The 15,833-nt window shown below is 45.1% G+C and overlaps 1 protein-coding gene across 2 annotated transcripts in view; it reads right to left on the bottom strand.

Annotated features, from left to right (window-relative positions):
* Positions 1-10,281, bottom strand: part of TNS4 (tensin 4) — a 29,560-nt gene extending 19,279 nt beyond the window's left edge. Inside the window, exons 1-2 of one of the 2 annotated variants that reach the window (XM_083408615.1) lie at positions 9,705-10,281; positions 342-939 (exon numbers count right to left, since the gene is read on the bottom strand). In XM_083408615.1, the coding sequence (XP_083264741.1) occupies positions 342-825 (484 nt within the window). In that variant the 5' untranslated portion in view covers positions 826-939; positions 9,705-10,281. Of the gene's footprint in view, positions 1-341; positions 940-1,050; positions 1,102-9,704 lie in introns of those variants that run through there. The other variant, XM_083408614.1, reaches the window with a different exon arrangement.
* Between the last annotated feature and the right edge of the window lie 5,552 nt (positions 10,282-15,833).

Below are 15,833 nucleotides of genomic sequence, written 5' to 3'. Positions count from 1 at the left end.
TCCCACCTTTCACTCCCCTTCAGGAGTCTCAAAGCGGCTAACATTCTCCTTTCCCTTTCTCCCCCACAACAAACACTCTGTGAGGTGAGTGGAGCTGAGAGACTTCAGAGAAGTGTGACTAGACCAAGGTCACCCAGCAGCTGCATGTGGAGGAGCGGGGAATCGAACCCGGTTCCCCAGATTACGAGACTACCGCTCTTAACCACTACACCACACTGGCTCTCTGCACTTTGCTCACTAATGGGGGCAGGCAACAGGGAGAAAGGTCAACCCTCGGTGATTTGACCCTCTCATCAGCTCAGCAGACTGAGCCCTGTAACTCAATGAATTCCACACCTTACCTGGGGATTCTGGCTCCTGTTTTGGGGCCACTGCTGTGCTGCTTTGTGGAACAGCTTGGTTAGGACTCTGGCTTTGGATCGGATTCAGCTGGAGAGGCTGGAAAGTGGGGTCAATTTCCAAGATCAGGCGGTTCAGTTTATCAATGGACACATCCAAAGTGGGAGAGAATTCTGGGCAGCTGTCATTGCCCGTTTCTGTCGGCTCCTCTGGCAGACATTTATCCCCCAAATTTGGGGATTTCATAGGTGTGGCCTCTGCCGGCTTACAGGAGTCATAGAGTTCCATCCTGGGCAGTGGACCTCCTTTGCCTTGGGTCAATGAGATCTGTCTGTCCCAGCCTTCTACAGAATAGTATAAATACTGCGATGGCGAAGTGTGGCAAGGCGAATAACCATTAGGCTGCAAGCGAGCGTGGTCTTCTTGGGACGAAACACATATTGTCTGTCCGACCCTAAGCACGTGGTTTGGCATCACCCTTGACATCCTTTGGGTGTGAAGTCTTCAAGGATTGTTTATCTTCTCTCTCTCTCTGAGCCGCTGAGATGTTGCAAACACCTGCAAACTTTTCCTGGAGCCTACCGCATCAAAGGAGAAAACCTGTGCAAACAGAATGTTAAAACAGAAGATAAATGGTTATGAGCACTCTAGTAATGTGCTTTAGTTTCAGAACGGCAGGTAATGGGGCAGAGAGGGAGAAAGGGAGATTACTTATTTAACTGTAAGCAGAAGAATGACAGTCACCAGTGCATTTCTTCCAGGCAGTGCTGGTGGGGAAGAAAACAGGTTTGTTTTTTTAAAGAAAAGACATGGAGTCCTTGAGCAAAGTAGAAACAATAGATGCAGAGCCCAAAGTTTTATTAACAAATGTAGCTATAACACAGGGGTCAGCAAACTTTTTCAGCAGGGGGCGGGTCCACTGTCCCTCAGACCTTGTGAGGGGCTGGACTATATTGGGGGGGGGGGAGGAGAAATGAACGAATTCCTATGCCCTACAAATAACCCAGAGATCCGTTTTAAATAAAAGGACACATTCTACTCATGTGAAAACACACAGATTCCCGGACTGTCCGCGGGCCGGATTTAGAAGGCGATTGGGCCATATCCGGCCCCCGGGCCTTAGTTTGCATACCCATGCTATAACAACTGTGATTCCTTGCAAGTGGAGGGAGAATAGAGGCCAGTTTTATTAACAGGCACAGAAAGGAAAGGGCAACTCTGGGAAGGGCTGAAGACAGTAAAGCAGCAAAAATGGGCAATTGCACTGATACACAAAAACATAGCACAGATAGGAAAATATATAGATTAGCAGCCAGGAACCTCCGGCCCACAGGTTTAATTCTGTTGGGTATAATCAACCTTGAATGGCTCCAGTCAGTAGAGGGCAGGGTTGAGAATGTAATAGTCAGGTAAAAGTACACTTTTGTGGTTTCCCACTAAAACCCTCCCCCACCGCAAACTCTGCTGTTTCTTCCTATTATTATTATTATTATTATTATTATTACTAATGCTCCACCTTTTCCCCTGATGGGACTCAGGGCAACTTACAGATAAAAACAAGAATTGCTAAAAGCAGAAAGAACTACCACTGAAAAAACAATTAAACATTAATAAAATTAAAACTATATGCACATATAAAATCTGCTTACAAATTGCAATAAAAGCAGCACGGCACCAGTTCTTTAATTAAAACAAGAAGGTATTCAACTTGGTGGCAGAAGGACAGTAAGGACCAGTCTAGCTTCTCCAGGGAGGGAATTCCAGAGACTGGGAGCAGCCACCCAGAAGGCCCTTGCCTGCATCCCCACCAAACATGCCTGTGAGAGGGGCAGGACCAAGAGACGGGCCTCCCCTGAAGATCTCAAAACCTGGGCAGGTTCAGGTGAGCAAATGTAATCTTTGGACTTAATATGTTTGCACTTAAGTAATTTCGGGCTTTATAGGTAATAATCAGCACTTTGGATTGCACCTGGAAACTGAAGGGTAGTCAGTGGAGCTGTTCTAGCAAGGCAGTTGTATACAGTGGTCTCTCAGGTTAAGTACATACCGTATTTTTTGCTCTATAGGACTCACTTTTTCCCTCCTAAAAAGTAAGGGGAAATGTGTGTGCGTCTTATGGAGCGAATGCAGGCTGCGCAGTTATCACAGAAGCCAGAACAGCAAGAGGGATCACTGCTTTCACTGCGCAGCGATCCCTCTTGCTGTTCTGGCTTCTGAGATTCAGAATATTTTTTTTCTTGTTTTCCTCCTCCAAAAACTAGGTGCGTCTTGTGGTCTGGTGCGTCTTATAGAGCGAAAAATACGGTAATTCGTTCCAGAGGTCCGTTCCTAACCTGAAACTGTTCTTAACCTGAAGCACCACTTTAGCTAATGGGGCCTCCTGCTGCTGCCGTGCCACCGGAGCATGATTTCTGTTCTCATCCTGAAGCAAAGTTCTTAACCCGAGGTACTATTTCTGGGTTAGTGGAGTCTGTAACGTGAAGCGTATGTAACCTGAAGTGTATGTAACCCGAGGTACCACTGTACTCCCTATAACCAGCCTTGGTCAGCAAGCCGGCTGCTGCTCTTTGAGCCAATTTAAGTTCCTGAGCACTTTTCAAAGGCAGCCCCATGAAGACCACATTACAGTAATCCAAACCGGATGTAACTCGTATCAGCTAACACCATGCTCTTCTGCAGGTGGTCAGAACAACTGTGGAAAGGTTCGCCGCTATGTATTTCTTTGTTTACCTTCCTTTCCTTGTTGGACCTCAGGCGCACCCATAAAGTTAACTTTCTGCAAGCCTGCTTAAGATACTCCAAAGCTTTCACCACTACCGATGCAAGCCCTTTCAGGAACAGACAAATGGGTGTCAGGCTAAGTTTATAGCTTAGGCTCAAGGCAGGGAGAAGGTAAGGGCTGCAATTGCTGCCGTACGTCATGTCTAGCAACTGTTGACTTACTGCCCTGAAGGCTGATGAGAGAGGCAGATGAAAAAAGGCTTGACGAATAGCCAGGACGTTATGCTCTGGGAATTATATAACTGTTGGACGTGAACAAAAACGGCTCCTTTCTGTCCCCCTGTTATCTGGAAAGGAAACTAGAGATCAATGCATTTCAGAGGACTTTCTCCCCCACGTGTTTCTGATTTGGGAGAAGGCTTAGTGCCATTTTACATAGATATGTAAGGATTTGCACAATCGGGGGTGGGGAAGAAAGGTTCTCACATTTTTTTGAACTTGTTCCTCTTTTAAACACGACCCATCTCCTGCCCCTTCCATACCAACGATCTGTTTTACATGCACCGTTGGAAGCAACCCAAGAAGAAAGGAAACTGTGTTACATAGAGACTAACCATTGCTCCATCAAACTCAATGTTGTCTACACAGACTGGCAACAGCTGTGTAGGGCTCAGGCAGGAGTCTTTCCCAGCCCTTCCTTGAGATGTTGGTGGACTGAACCTGAGCTACAGTCTCCCCCCCAAACCTGCTGCCTGCACAGAACTTCTTCTTTTTAAAGAGTGCTCTGATGGTGTTTCCTGCTTGGCAGGGGGTTGGACTCGATGGCCCTTGTGGTCTCTTCCAACTCTATGATTCTATGATTCTATGAAATCTAATACTGGCTACAGAAGAAGACACCTTTGACTGTTCCTTTCATAGGTAAATTTCTACTTAATAGTCCAGGATGGACTACTGTCTCCTCAATGGTAGGAGCTAATGGTTTAGAAATTATTAGGGATCTCTTAGTGTTTTGGAATGCCCATCAGATGCTGGCAAAGATTGCACATCTTCAGATGAAGGTGAGGTGAGATCTCATTGAATGTTAAGCTTGGAAAGGAGCCTAGAGGTCATCAACTTCACTGCTCTCCCATGCAAAAGAAACCAAGCTTGGGTACAGTCACTCCCTGGTATTTCCAATTACAGTTGTACCTCGGAAGTCAAACAGAATCGGTTCGGGAAGTCCGTTTGACTTCCAAAATGTTTGACTTCCAAAGTGCGGCTTCTGATTGGCTGCAGGAAGCTGTGAAAGCCCTGTCAGACGTTCGGCTTCCAAAAGAACGTTCAAAAACTGGAACAATCACTTTCAGTTTTCGATTGTTCAGGAGCCAGAACGTTTGACTCCCAAGGCGTTCGGGAGTCAAAGTACGATTTTACTCCAAGATCTAAGGAGTGCTTCACAGCATCACTACAATAGAACAGCAGTCACCCCCCCCCAGCCTTTTTCTGAGAACAACACACCAAATTAAAAATAAGGTTGGGATGATTTGGGGACTGAGTGAGAGCCAGGGTGATGCACTGGTTCATATGATGCACTAGGAGGGGGATAGCCCAGGCTCAAACATTCCCCCCACCATTAGACCATGAGACTCATCGACTGCCCATTGAGCCTGTCACAATCTCTCAGGGTTGTTCTGGGGAGCTTCTTGGAGGAAAGTCTGGATTTAAACGTCACAAATGAATAAATAAAATTCAGACACCCTCACACACCCAATGTAGATGGGTTGCTGTTGTTGTTTTGGAAAACTTTGAACCACAACAATTTCCTATGCCAGGGGTCTGCAACCCGCGGCTCCGGAGCCGCATGTGGCTCTTTTACACCTTTGCCGCGGCTCCGGGGCGGATACTAGCGAGGGGAGGAGGCGCATTGTGCACCGCGACACTCCCCACTGTGGCGGGTGCTGTACTGGCTGTGACGTCGCATGGGGGCGGTGCGTGCGTTAGTCACGCACCGTCCCGACGTCACCTTCCCGCCCGCCCGCCCACTACATTGTAAGGGGCATGTACGCTGGTCACTGTTTTGAAGGGGAGTGAAGAACACACACACAAAAAAGGTAACTTGTTAATTTAACGTTTATTTCTATGCGGAGGAGTAATTCTGAGGGGTCAAACAAAGAAATAATAAAAAAGTGACAAAAAAGTTTTTTTCATAATGACGCGTTTTGCGGCTCCCAGTTTTCTTTTCTTCGTAAATGGATCCAAGTGGCTCTTTTTGTCTTAAAGGTTGCAGACCCCTGTCCTATGCAAATCAGACTAATTCGAATAGAGTAATCTACGTCGGAACTTTTTCCATTTGCATCAGATTTTTTTATTCTTCTTCTGATGCCTCTGAGAGCGATCTAATATAACCCATTTAATTTACTTGTAGCAAAACACTTGCCCCAAATTTTATTTGCGGTTGGCACTCGCTCATTGCTGCTAACGAACTTGTGAAATGGAAAACATTCCCACAGAGAAATGAAACACTGGAGAAGTTCCCACCGTACGTCACTGATGTGTGCATAATTAAAACAACAACTGAGCACAGTACTGGAAGTGGAGGAAAAAACAGCGGGGCAAAACCTTCCTCCCAAGAGGTTTGCCCACAGAGCCTCTTCAACTGCTAAACAGTAAGGGAATCCTGGTATTATTTCTAGAGCTTTTTAACAGCTAAGCACTGTTCAGAAGCTGAAAGGAGACGAGCGCTGCCTGCGGGCTCACAATCTGATCGCGACAGACAATAAGGAGCAAAAAAACAAATGGAAAGGAGGAAAGCTGCAGGCCATGAGCTCTTTTCTTGGAAAATCTGTGAGAAGGAGATGAGTTTGCCGCAGGTGCTGCTTTAAATAAATAGGAGGAGATGGAGTAGTGCGAATGTTAGAAAGCTGGAAAGTGGGAAGAAAGTGAGCAAGAGAACAGTAGAAATCTGAAGAGCTTTGTATAGTAAAACGAAGATGATGTTGCAAGATAGACAAGGAGGAGCTAAAGAAAATAGGTAGAAACATAGCCCTTTGCAGAAGATTTTTACAACATTTATACCCCACTTTTCCTCCAAGGGGCTCAAGGCCGCATGTCGCCATTTTCATTCTTACAAGAACCCTGCAAGGCTGGGAGAGAGTGACTAACCCAAGCTCCCCTTGGAGAGCAATTGATTAGCAAAAGAAACGCTTCCTTTGCTCGTGGGGTTCGGAAGCGTGTCATAATGGTTTCAGGCGATTGACAAGTGGGTGTGAAAAGTGGGACATGGAGTATGTGGTGGGGTTGTCAGAATCTGGCTCGTGGTGGGCGGTTGGCGAAGTCAGACTCTGACCTGCTGGAGGAATCCAGTTCCCCATCCCTGGTCTACACAATCTATTTGAAAGAAAAACACACACCACTTTTAGCTAGCAGACCATGTCCTGAGATTCATACTTAGGAATTAAATGTCTGGGAAAAGTTGAGCAACAATAAGAGCAGGGGAGCCCAGGTTGCTTGAAACACAGAGCCTTCATGGGAGACATTTTGTAAATGCTCAGTATGCTTCATAGGCATATTTCCTGTTAACCTTACAACGGTCCTGCAAGTTATGCCAGTATTATTATCTTCATATTGCAGATAGGTAGCTGAGAGAACAGTGGCTTATCTGGAGTCCCCTAGTAAGTTCAGGGGTGGGGTGAGATTTGACCCAGAAATTTTCCAGCAAATAATCTTAGCCCCTATACTAGACAAGCTCTTTTTAACTACCAGGCGTTTAGTGATTTACTAGAGGTGTCATCGACCAGTTAATAAAATAAATGGGGGGAGGGCAGAGATGATATTTACTGTGAGTCGCCTTGGACATTTTCTTAATTTAAAGGCAGGCTATAAATGCCTGTCCCTTATTACTAGCCCTTTTCACACTACCAGTCCTTCAAACAGGACCAGCCAAGACATTTTGCTTCCTGAGGTAAAGCGACCCCAGCCCCACTCCAAGTTAAGCTGTCCTTGGCTGTCCATGTTATTTTGGCACCTGAGGCTGAAGGCCCTCTCTGGCAGTAAACACATAATATGGATAAATTGAATTAACCAACCATTTGCTGCCCTTTCATGATGCCCCAAATTGACTGCCTGAGGAGGCTGACTCAACCTGTCTAATAGGAGGGTCAAATTCCTGCCATGAGGACTACAGACAATCACCCTGGGCCTTTCTAAAGTCACACCGTTTTGTGCTTTGTGTCTCCAAGTCCGTGAGGCATATTAACATTAGGCTGTGTGACTAGTAACATGGCTTCTTGTTACTATAGTCAAAACAAACAAGCCTCAGTATGGCAACGGTATCCCGCCATCTCCCTGGCACACCCTCTTAATCCAGGAGCGCCACAAAGGAACCCAATGATGATTAAGGAGCATGTAATCTGTGATCCGGCCTTCCTTCCCACGTTATTTCTAGGATAAGGAAATGGGCTTGTTTGCTTTTGCAGCTCAAATTTCAAGCGGGAAGAACAAAAAAAGAGTGACTAAATAGTCAGCTTTGAATAAACGTTGACCCCCCACTGTTAAACAGGGATGAAGTTATTAATGTCAGTTTCTCTCAGTTTCTATTTATACAATCTTCAATTCACTTCTTTCCATTTTCACACATATATTTTCTAGATTTGTTTGTTTGTTTTAAAGTCTTAAGTTGAAAATTTGTACACATTTCTCCTCGTCTACGCATTTTTTTTAAGGGGGGGAGAGCATTTTTTTCTTGTAACAGCATGGATTTCAGCATGTTATTCCCACTAATCAATCAATCAATCAATCAATCAATCACTTATTCTTCTGTTTGCAGCCTTTCCAAAGTTCAAACCATGTGCAAGGCGGTTTACAATGTATAAAAAATTAAATAGCTAGTCATTAACAATCATTTTAAAAATCAAAAAGTACACAACCAAACTGAAAAATTCCACATAAATCACAAGATCCAAAATATAGATTAAAAAAAATTAACACCAACAAGATCAACAACCCCCCCCAACCCCCCTGAAACATGAATTTTTGTAGACGTTCTTGTAGTTGGAGAACTGCATTGCAAAATTCAGGCCAGGTCTGAAGGAAAACCGTGCTTTGGTTCTCATATTGTTTTGGAAGCGCAAATTTGCAAACAAATCCCACCCCCCTTTCCTAACTGTAGGTCAGTGTTTGATGCAGCAATATTGCTCTCAATAGCTTCCAAAGCTTGGATCAAAATCTAGTGTATCATATCCAAAGAACCCATGTCTATTTTTACTCTGGTCCTGTCTGCAGCCCTTTAATTCCATTTCCCCTATCTAGGCCATGATTTCCATGACCCTCCAGCCTTCCCTTTTTTGCAATCAGCGACTCTGCAGTTTACTCCTCACAGAGCTACAGTTCCCAGCACCCTTAACAAACTACAGTTCCTAGGATTTGTGTGAGGGAAAGCTTTAAAGGCATGGTGTTTGGATTAAAGTAGATTACAGCACTTTAGCACTCTTATGTAACTAAGGGCCCATACACAGTGTAAATTTAAAGCATATATTTTTCCTCACAAAATTCTGGGCCCTGTAGTTTGCCCCTCACAGAGTTAAGAGTTGCTGGGAGTTGTCGCTCTGTGACAGGTAAACTGCAGTGCCCAGAATTCATTCAGCGAAAACGTGCTTCAAATGTACTGGAAAGTTATAGTGCTTACTTAGCCAAACTCACTTCAAACAGAAAACAACTGCAGGCGTTTCATTGTTAGGAAAATGGCGGGAAAATGCAATGAAAAGTGTGGGCGGAACAAATAATTTGCGGGAAAACATATAAACACTGCACAGACAAATCAGGATGAACACTTAATCTCCCTACAAACAAATCAAAAGGAATGCTCAAAAAAGACTAGGCATAGTCTACCCTCCACATAAGCTTTGTGCAAGAAAATCTAAGCAAATGTTCAATAAACATCATCTGGAAGAACCCTGAGAAAAGACAGGATGACAATGACAGGACGATGGTGTCATGTGGATGCCCCATAAAAAGTGAGCCAACAAAGCATGACAATTCCATACTAAATCCCTGATACTAAAGCACCCCAGGTTTTGGAAGTTCATAGCTAGTGTCAGGGCTCACCCTGTCCAGCAGTAAGCAGGATCCCCCACAATTTCCCCCGACAAGCCAAAACCCACTTAACTCTTCCTCTGCACATCAACCCCTATTATCCAGTTTGCTCCATGAATAAAGGCCAGGTGCAACCAGGCTGTCCTTCCCGCCCTGTGCCAACAGCACTTGCAAAGGTAGAAGAGAAAAGTGAGGTCAAGAGTCGAAACAAGCAACTTCAGTTCTTTGACGTACGTTTTGCATGCTACATGCATAATGAAGAGTGTGACTGCTCTAGAACCGAAAGGATTCTGCAGGGTTTGGGGGTTTCTTTATCACCGTCTTCTAGATCTCTGGACTCAAACCAGTCACAAGAAAAAAATGGATGGAGGAAACCGCATTTTACATTCCAATCCATCAGACATGACATATCATAGTGGGACAGATATTATGCAACTTAATATGGGACGTTGGAAAAAAGTTGCAACCGTAAGTGAAGAACAGGGGGAAAACAAAAAAGGGAAAGAGAGAATGAGAGAGAGAAAGAAAGAAAGAAAGAAAGAAAGAAAGAAAGAAAGAAAGAATCATTCCATTACCTAAGCTGCAGCAGCTGTTTTCTGTGATATACTCACTCCGAAGTGTGGCAAAGGGAAAGTGTGAGAAGATATGAGTGCCTTGAGGGTGCTGTTGCTTTAATGGTCGTCCCGTCCCGCCTATGCCAGGTGAGCTCATGGCAGCCACACCTGGATTGCTAAGGCGTGTCTCTTCGAGTCATGTCCAGGAGTAATGAAAAAAAGCCCAAGAAGTTGACTGTGGAAGCTGGCAACCGGCCAGGCATGCTCCCTCCACCGCAACTCGTTGCTTCACTAAGCAGGAAGACAAATGGCTGCATAATGTAAAGGGGAAATGAACAAACAGAGAAATAAAGAAGTGAATCTGGGCATTTGACAAAAGGAGGTGGGGGGATTTTATCCCGATTTCTGGTAAACGAGGAGTGTAGGGAGAACAATACCCTCTGGTGCCCTCTGGTTGGCATCCAGGCTCCCTCATTCACAGTCTGGAATACCAGATGGAGAGTGTTCCTGAGAATGTGCAGAGTGCCCTTCACTCATCAACAAGAACTCGTGTGGTGAAAAGCGTGGGCAGAGCATTGCCACTGGCACAGTTTCCCCCAGGGCACATTCTGCTCCTTGCGCTGCCCCTGCCAGCCCTGCGCTGCTTTGTGAATCGGATCCCACATCCCAGCCTCGCGAAGCAGCGTGGGGCTGGCAGGGCGTCAGGAGGACGCAACAGGCATGTGACTTCCAATTAGAGCGACTGAGTGGATTGGGAGGATGTGTGTCTGTCCTGTTGTGTCCTCCACATGTCGCCCTCCACTCTCTGCCCCCACATGCCCACCTCTGGCGCTGGGAACCTACCCTCCAACATTTCTCCAATGAAAATAGGGACCTCCCAAGGAAAAGTGGGACATTCTGCAATCAAATCAGAAACTGGGACGACTTCTCTAAATCAGTGATGTCCCTGGAAAATAGGGAGCGAGGTCCCAGCTAAAGAAGAATGGAAACATAAACTGATGAAATATGCGCAGCTTGCAGATCTAACATATAGAATAAGGGAACAAGAAGAACATACATTTAAAGAAGATTGAAAATGTTTATTGTAGAGATGCAAGGGACCCCAAGGGTCATCTAGTCCAACCCCCTGCAATGCAGGAACGTTTTGCTCAGCGTGAGGCTCAAACCCACAACCCTGAGATTCAGAGTCTCATGCTGTGCCGACTGAGCTATCCCATCCTGGGGAAAGCTCTTATTTATAGCCTTCCCTTCCCTCTTGCCTCCAACTGCTCTGCCCTCTGCCCCTATCTCCATGCTCTGAGTTCTGTAGAACTCCAAGGTGTGATATCCAAGATAAGGGCCTGATCACTGTAATGAAAGAGGCCAGCAACCCACAGATAGGAAACCTTTTATGGCAGGGTTTTTACGAGGCTGCTTTTCATACTAGCTGTTCAAACAGGAGACAAGGAAACAGGCAGAAGTAATATGCCCCGATGGGCCAGTGAACACAAAAAGAAGCATGCTTTTTAAATTATGGAGAACTCTCTGGATAAACAAGAGGTCTGTTAGCCAGCGGCGGAGCAAGCCGATCGGGCACCTGGGGCGGCGTGCATGCCCTGCGCCCAGGGGCGGGGCCAGCTGCCCATGGGGCAGGGCAAGCCGGGACGGGCCCTCCGAGGAGTCTGCCTGCCTCCTCCCATTCAGCCGCCCTACAACTGAGGGGGAGGCGGCGGACGGACCATTTGGAGCAGCGTGGAGCCTGCGGTCACCCAAGCCACCGCGTCACTCCCAGGAGAGGCGCGTGGCTCTGGCGTGCTGCAGGCTCGCAGTTAGTGTCACCCGGCATTTTGTCACCCCCCTCAGTGGTGACACCCGGGGCAGACTTCCCCCACCGCACCCACCTTCCTCCGCCCCTGCTGTTATCAGGCTTCAATCACTTTGTCTGACACACCGGAAAGGTGATAGATGCTCCACACTAGAGAGAGATGCTGTATATACCAATGCTTGCATTCGTATTCGTATCAGTGGTGTAATTACAAACCATTTCCACATTTCTACTGTCCTTTTGCCTTTCTCCAGAATATCAGCAATATCTAGGCAACACGATGACCATGTACATACACAATAGACAGTCTTTATAGAATTCCTTCAAAACCATAACAAGTACAAAATGAAATCTTTAGTCTCAAAGTCTCTGAAAATCTTGAAATCACGCGATGTACCAGACTTTGTACGATGAAAGACAAGCTGTGAAGCTTTGTGTATTCAGCAAATATGATGTCCAACACTGAACAGTAATTCCGGATATTGACTACTGTTTCGTAGAATTCTTCGTCAGCATGGTGGGAGGATATATGCAGTGACTATATTATTACATGAGCACTGTTTCACAGCATTTGATGTTTTCATTTACGTACATTCATTCAAAACAAGATGGGTTTATGAAGCAATTCTATATCCTCCCACCATGCTGATATTGCTGATGTTCTCTTTGCAACACAGGGGTTTGTTTGCCTACCTACTTTCCCCAGAAGAAGAAGCATACAGTGGTACCTCGGGTTACATACGCTTCAGGTTACACACTCCACTAACCCAGAAATAGTGCTTCAGGTTAAGAACTTTGCTTCAGGATAAGAACAGAAATCGGACTCTGGCGGCGCGGCAGCAGCAGGAGGCCCCATTAGCTAAAGTGGTGCTTCAGGTTAAAAACAGTTTCAGGTTAAGTACAGACCTCCGGAACCAATTAAGTACTTAACCCGAGGTACCACTGTATTCCCCTGTTCTGCACTACAACATCCAGTAAGAGGTGTTGGGGGCTGCTGGCCTTACCCAAGCATTGATCTTCCATCGTAAGCTACAACCAGAATTGCAATAGGCTCCTTATTGTCCAGAGTACTGCACAGTTCCTGTACATGTGAACCCCTCTACGTTCCATTCACACTAGTGAACTGAGCATGACACAGCTGCTGAGAGTAGGTCACATGGTCACTTGAAGCTCAGCACATAGATGCACTAGGACCTTTGTACTTGAACGGCATTTTATCACACCATGAAAACCAGGCCTTTGGCCGACTGACATCCAATGCCCTTTTAAATGTGTTGTGAAAGGGTGTGTGTGTTATTGGTTTGTTTCTGTTCTTACTTATATTATGTATTTTGCGTCTTTTTTATATTCTAATTTTATATTGTGAACTGCCCTGAAATTTTTGGGTAAAGGCAGGTATAGAAATTTAATTAATGATAGTAATAAATAATAATAAAGGCAAATATTTATTTTAAACAGTACTAAAATACATTTTTTACTATAATGTATAACCCATTAGTGGGTACCACATAGATAAAAGAGTGTTATATCATTATAACACTATAATGCTGTTTTTAATTTTTCTTTTTTTTAAAAGTGTCAACATCCTGATAATTGATTCCATTGTTAAGCTACACATAGGATGCTTGCAGACCACTACCATTTTCAGTTGGGATGCAATCACATGCCAGCCAGTTCAGGTTACGCAATTAAACCCCACTTCCCCAAAAGATCAATTTTTTTGTGGTTAAAAAAAGTGAGGGGGAAATGCCCTGAAAAGCAGGGAACGGCATGTGCTTTTACACATCGTCCTCTAGCCTTCCCACAAATAACTCAGAAAGAAGATTGATTTAAACAGCCAACGTTCCAATGAAAACAAATCAGGACAAATGTTCAAGAATCAGGTTCCCTGGAAGCGCCCTCACCAATAATAATAATAATAATAATAATAATAATAATAATAATAATAATTTCAAACGCATCCATTCTTAAGGAAATCAGCCCTGAGTGCTCACTGGAAGGACAGATCGTGAAGCTGAGGCTCCAATACTTTGGCCACCTCATGAGAAGAGAAGACTCACTGGAAAAGACCCTGATGTTGGGAAAGATGGAGGGCACAAGGAGAAGAGGACGACAGAGGACGAGATGGTTAGACAGTGTTCTCGAAGCTACAAACATGAATCTGACCAAACTGCGGGAGGCAGTGGAAGACAGAAGTGCCTGGCGTGCTCTGGTCCATGGGGTCACGAAGAGTCGGACACGACTGAACGACTAAACAACAACAATAATAATTTATTTATACCCCGCCCATCTGGCTGGGTTTCCCCAGCCACTTTGGGCAGCTTCCAACAAAAGATTAAAAATACATTAAAACCTCAGTCATTAAAAACTTCCCTAAACAGGGCTGCCTTCAGATGTCTTCTGAATGTCAAACAGTTGTTTATTTCTTTGACATCTGATAGGAGGGCGTTCCACGGGGGGGGGGGGGCATTACCGAGAAGACCCTATGCCTGATTCCCTGTAGCCTCACTCCTCACAGTGAGGGAACCACCAGAAGGCCCTCGGAGCTGGACCTCAGTGTCAAGGCAGAATGATGGGGGTGGAGATGCTCCTTCAGGTATACTGGGCCAAGGCCGTTCAGGGCTTTAGGGTAAGGTTACCAGATTTTTTTCAATGAATCCTGGGACACTTTTCAACTTCCTACTAAACAGATGAATTTTATCAGGGGACTGATTTGTAAATCCGGGGACTGTCCCCGGAAAACGGGGACGTCTGGTAACCTTACTTCAGGGCTTTTAAATGTTAGGTCCTTAAAATGTTTCCCCTACTGTACAACTGAATTCTATCAGCTACAACTTGAACCCAGTTACCTGGAGCAGCAGAGAAGGTGCACATGCTATATAGCTTTAGATCACATTCAAAACTCATCCTTTCCCTCAAAGCATTCTGGGTACTGTAGCTTACGCCTCACAGAGTTACAATTCCCAGCAGCCCCTTAATAAACTACAGTGCCCAAAATTATTTGAGAGGGGAAACAGGCTTTGAATGTGCTTTAAAAGTATAATGCATAACAGAGCCTAATCATCTTTGTGACTGTTATGTACTGAAGTTCTCACCCTGGGCCAGCAGGGGGATACTGTAGATAGTTTTCACTCAGGTCTGCATATGCAAATAAGGAATTGAAACTGACGTTCAGTGATTGGATAGTTACAGAAAGTTGTTACTGTTGCTTTGTCATTGAGCTCTATATAAGCAGGTTGGCTGAACCCTTCAGTTCACTTCTGGCCTGTGAATAAACAAGAGCTGTCTGAAGAATCGCTGTGTCATCTGATATGTTCACCCACAACTTAACAGTGACAGCCCTTTGGAGTTTTGAAGAGTTGCATCAAGCTGCCTGTCAGTCTTCTCTTATCCAGCGTAAACATATCCAGTTCCTTCAACCTTTCCCCATAGGCCACGTTTTCCATACCAACTTAACCATTTTTCTTACCCACCTCTCTGAACGTGTTCCAATTTGCCTACCACCTTACAAGCTACTGTAGACTGGACAGGAAGACACCCGACAGCCATACCTTGAGATACAAGGGATTGAATTTGGAATATTCTGTTTGAAAAGCATAGGTTCTACTGCCAAGGCACAGAGAAGGTTGTGCTTGGTCGAGGTAGAGGATGGTACTTGGTGGTCAGGAGGAGAACCTGATTGGGCTTTGTATTTCAAGGAGAAAACCCTCAAGGAAAGTAGAACATAGCCTGTTCCTTGCCAGGCCTGGCCCTAATCTTAGGCAAAATGAAGCGACTGCTTCAGGCAGCAGATAGTGTAGGGTGGAGAGCAGCAGCAAGGTTTTGGGAGACAGAGTTGCGTACACCGTAGGTCCTGCCCTCTAAGCTAGTCTGCTGCCCTTTGTGATGCAAAAATGCTCTTGCTTTACCGACGCTGAACAAAGATTCAACGATTAGCTTCTATACACTGGATGTTGTCTTATCCTTTGCCTCAGGCAGGAAACTATCTTGGACCCTGTATAAGTTTTACAGAAATGCACTGCAATGTAGGGAAACCCAGGAAACCCACTGGCTGAGCTTTGGTCAATCACTGCCTCTCAACCTCACCTACCTAACAGGGCCGTTGTGAGGATAAAAATAGAGGCAGGGGGTGCGGGAAGAACCACGCACATCACCTTGATCTCCTGATAGGAAAGATGGGATGCAAATGTAATAATAAATGCAGTATTCACTCGAGTCTAATGCACCATCGAATCTAATGCACACCTCAATTTCCAGAACATTGAAACAAAAAAAAAAGATTATTTGCTGGCGAATATAAATGTGCTATTGAATGTAATGTGCACCTTAATTTGGCCAAAAAAGTG

This window comes from Podarcis tiliguerta, assembly GCF_965153285.1.
Source record: "Podarcis tiliguerta genome assembly, chromosome: 13".
Lineage (NCBI taxonomy): Eukaryota > Metazoa > Chordata > Lepidosauria > Squamata > Lacertidae > Podarcis > Podarcis tiliguerta.
This window is presented reverse-complemented; position numbering and strand designations above follow the sequence as displayed.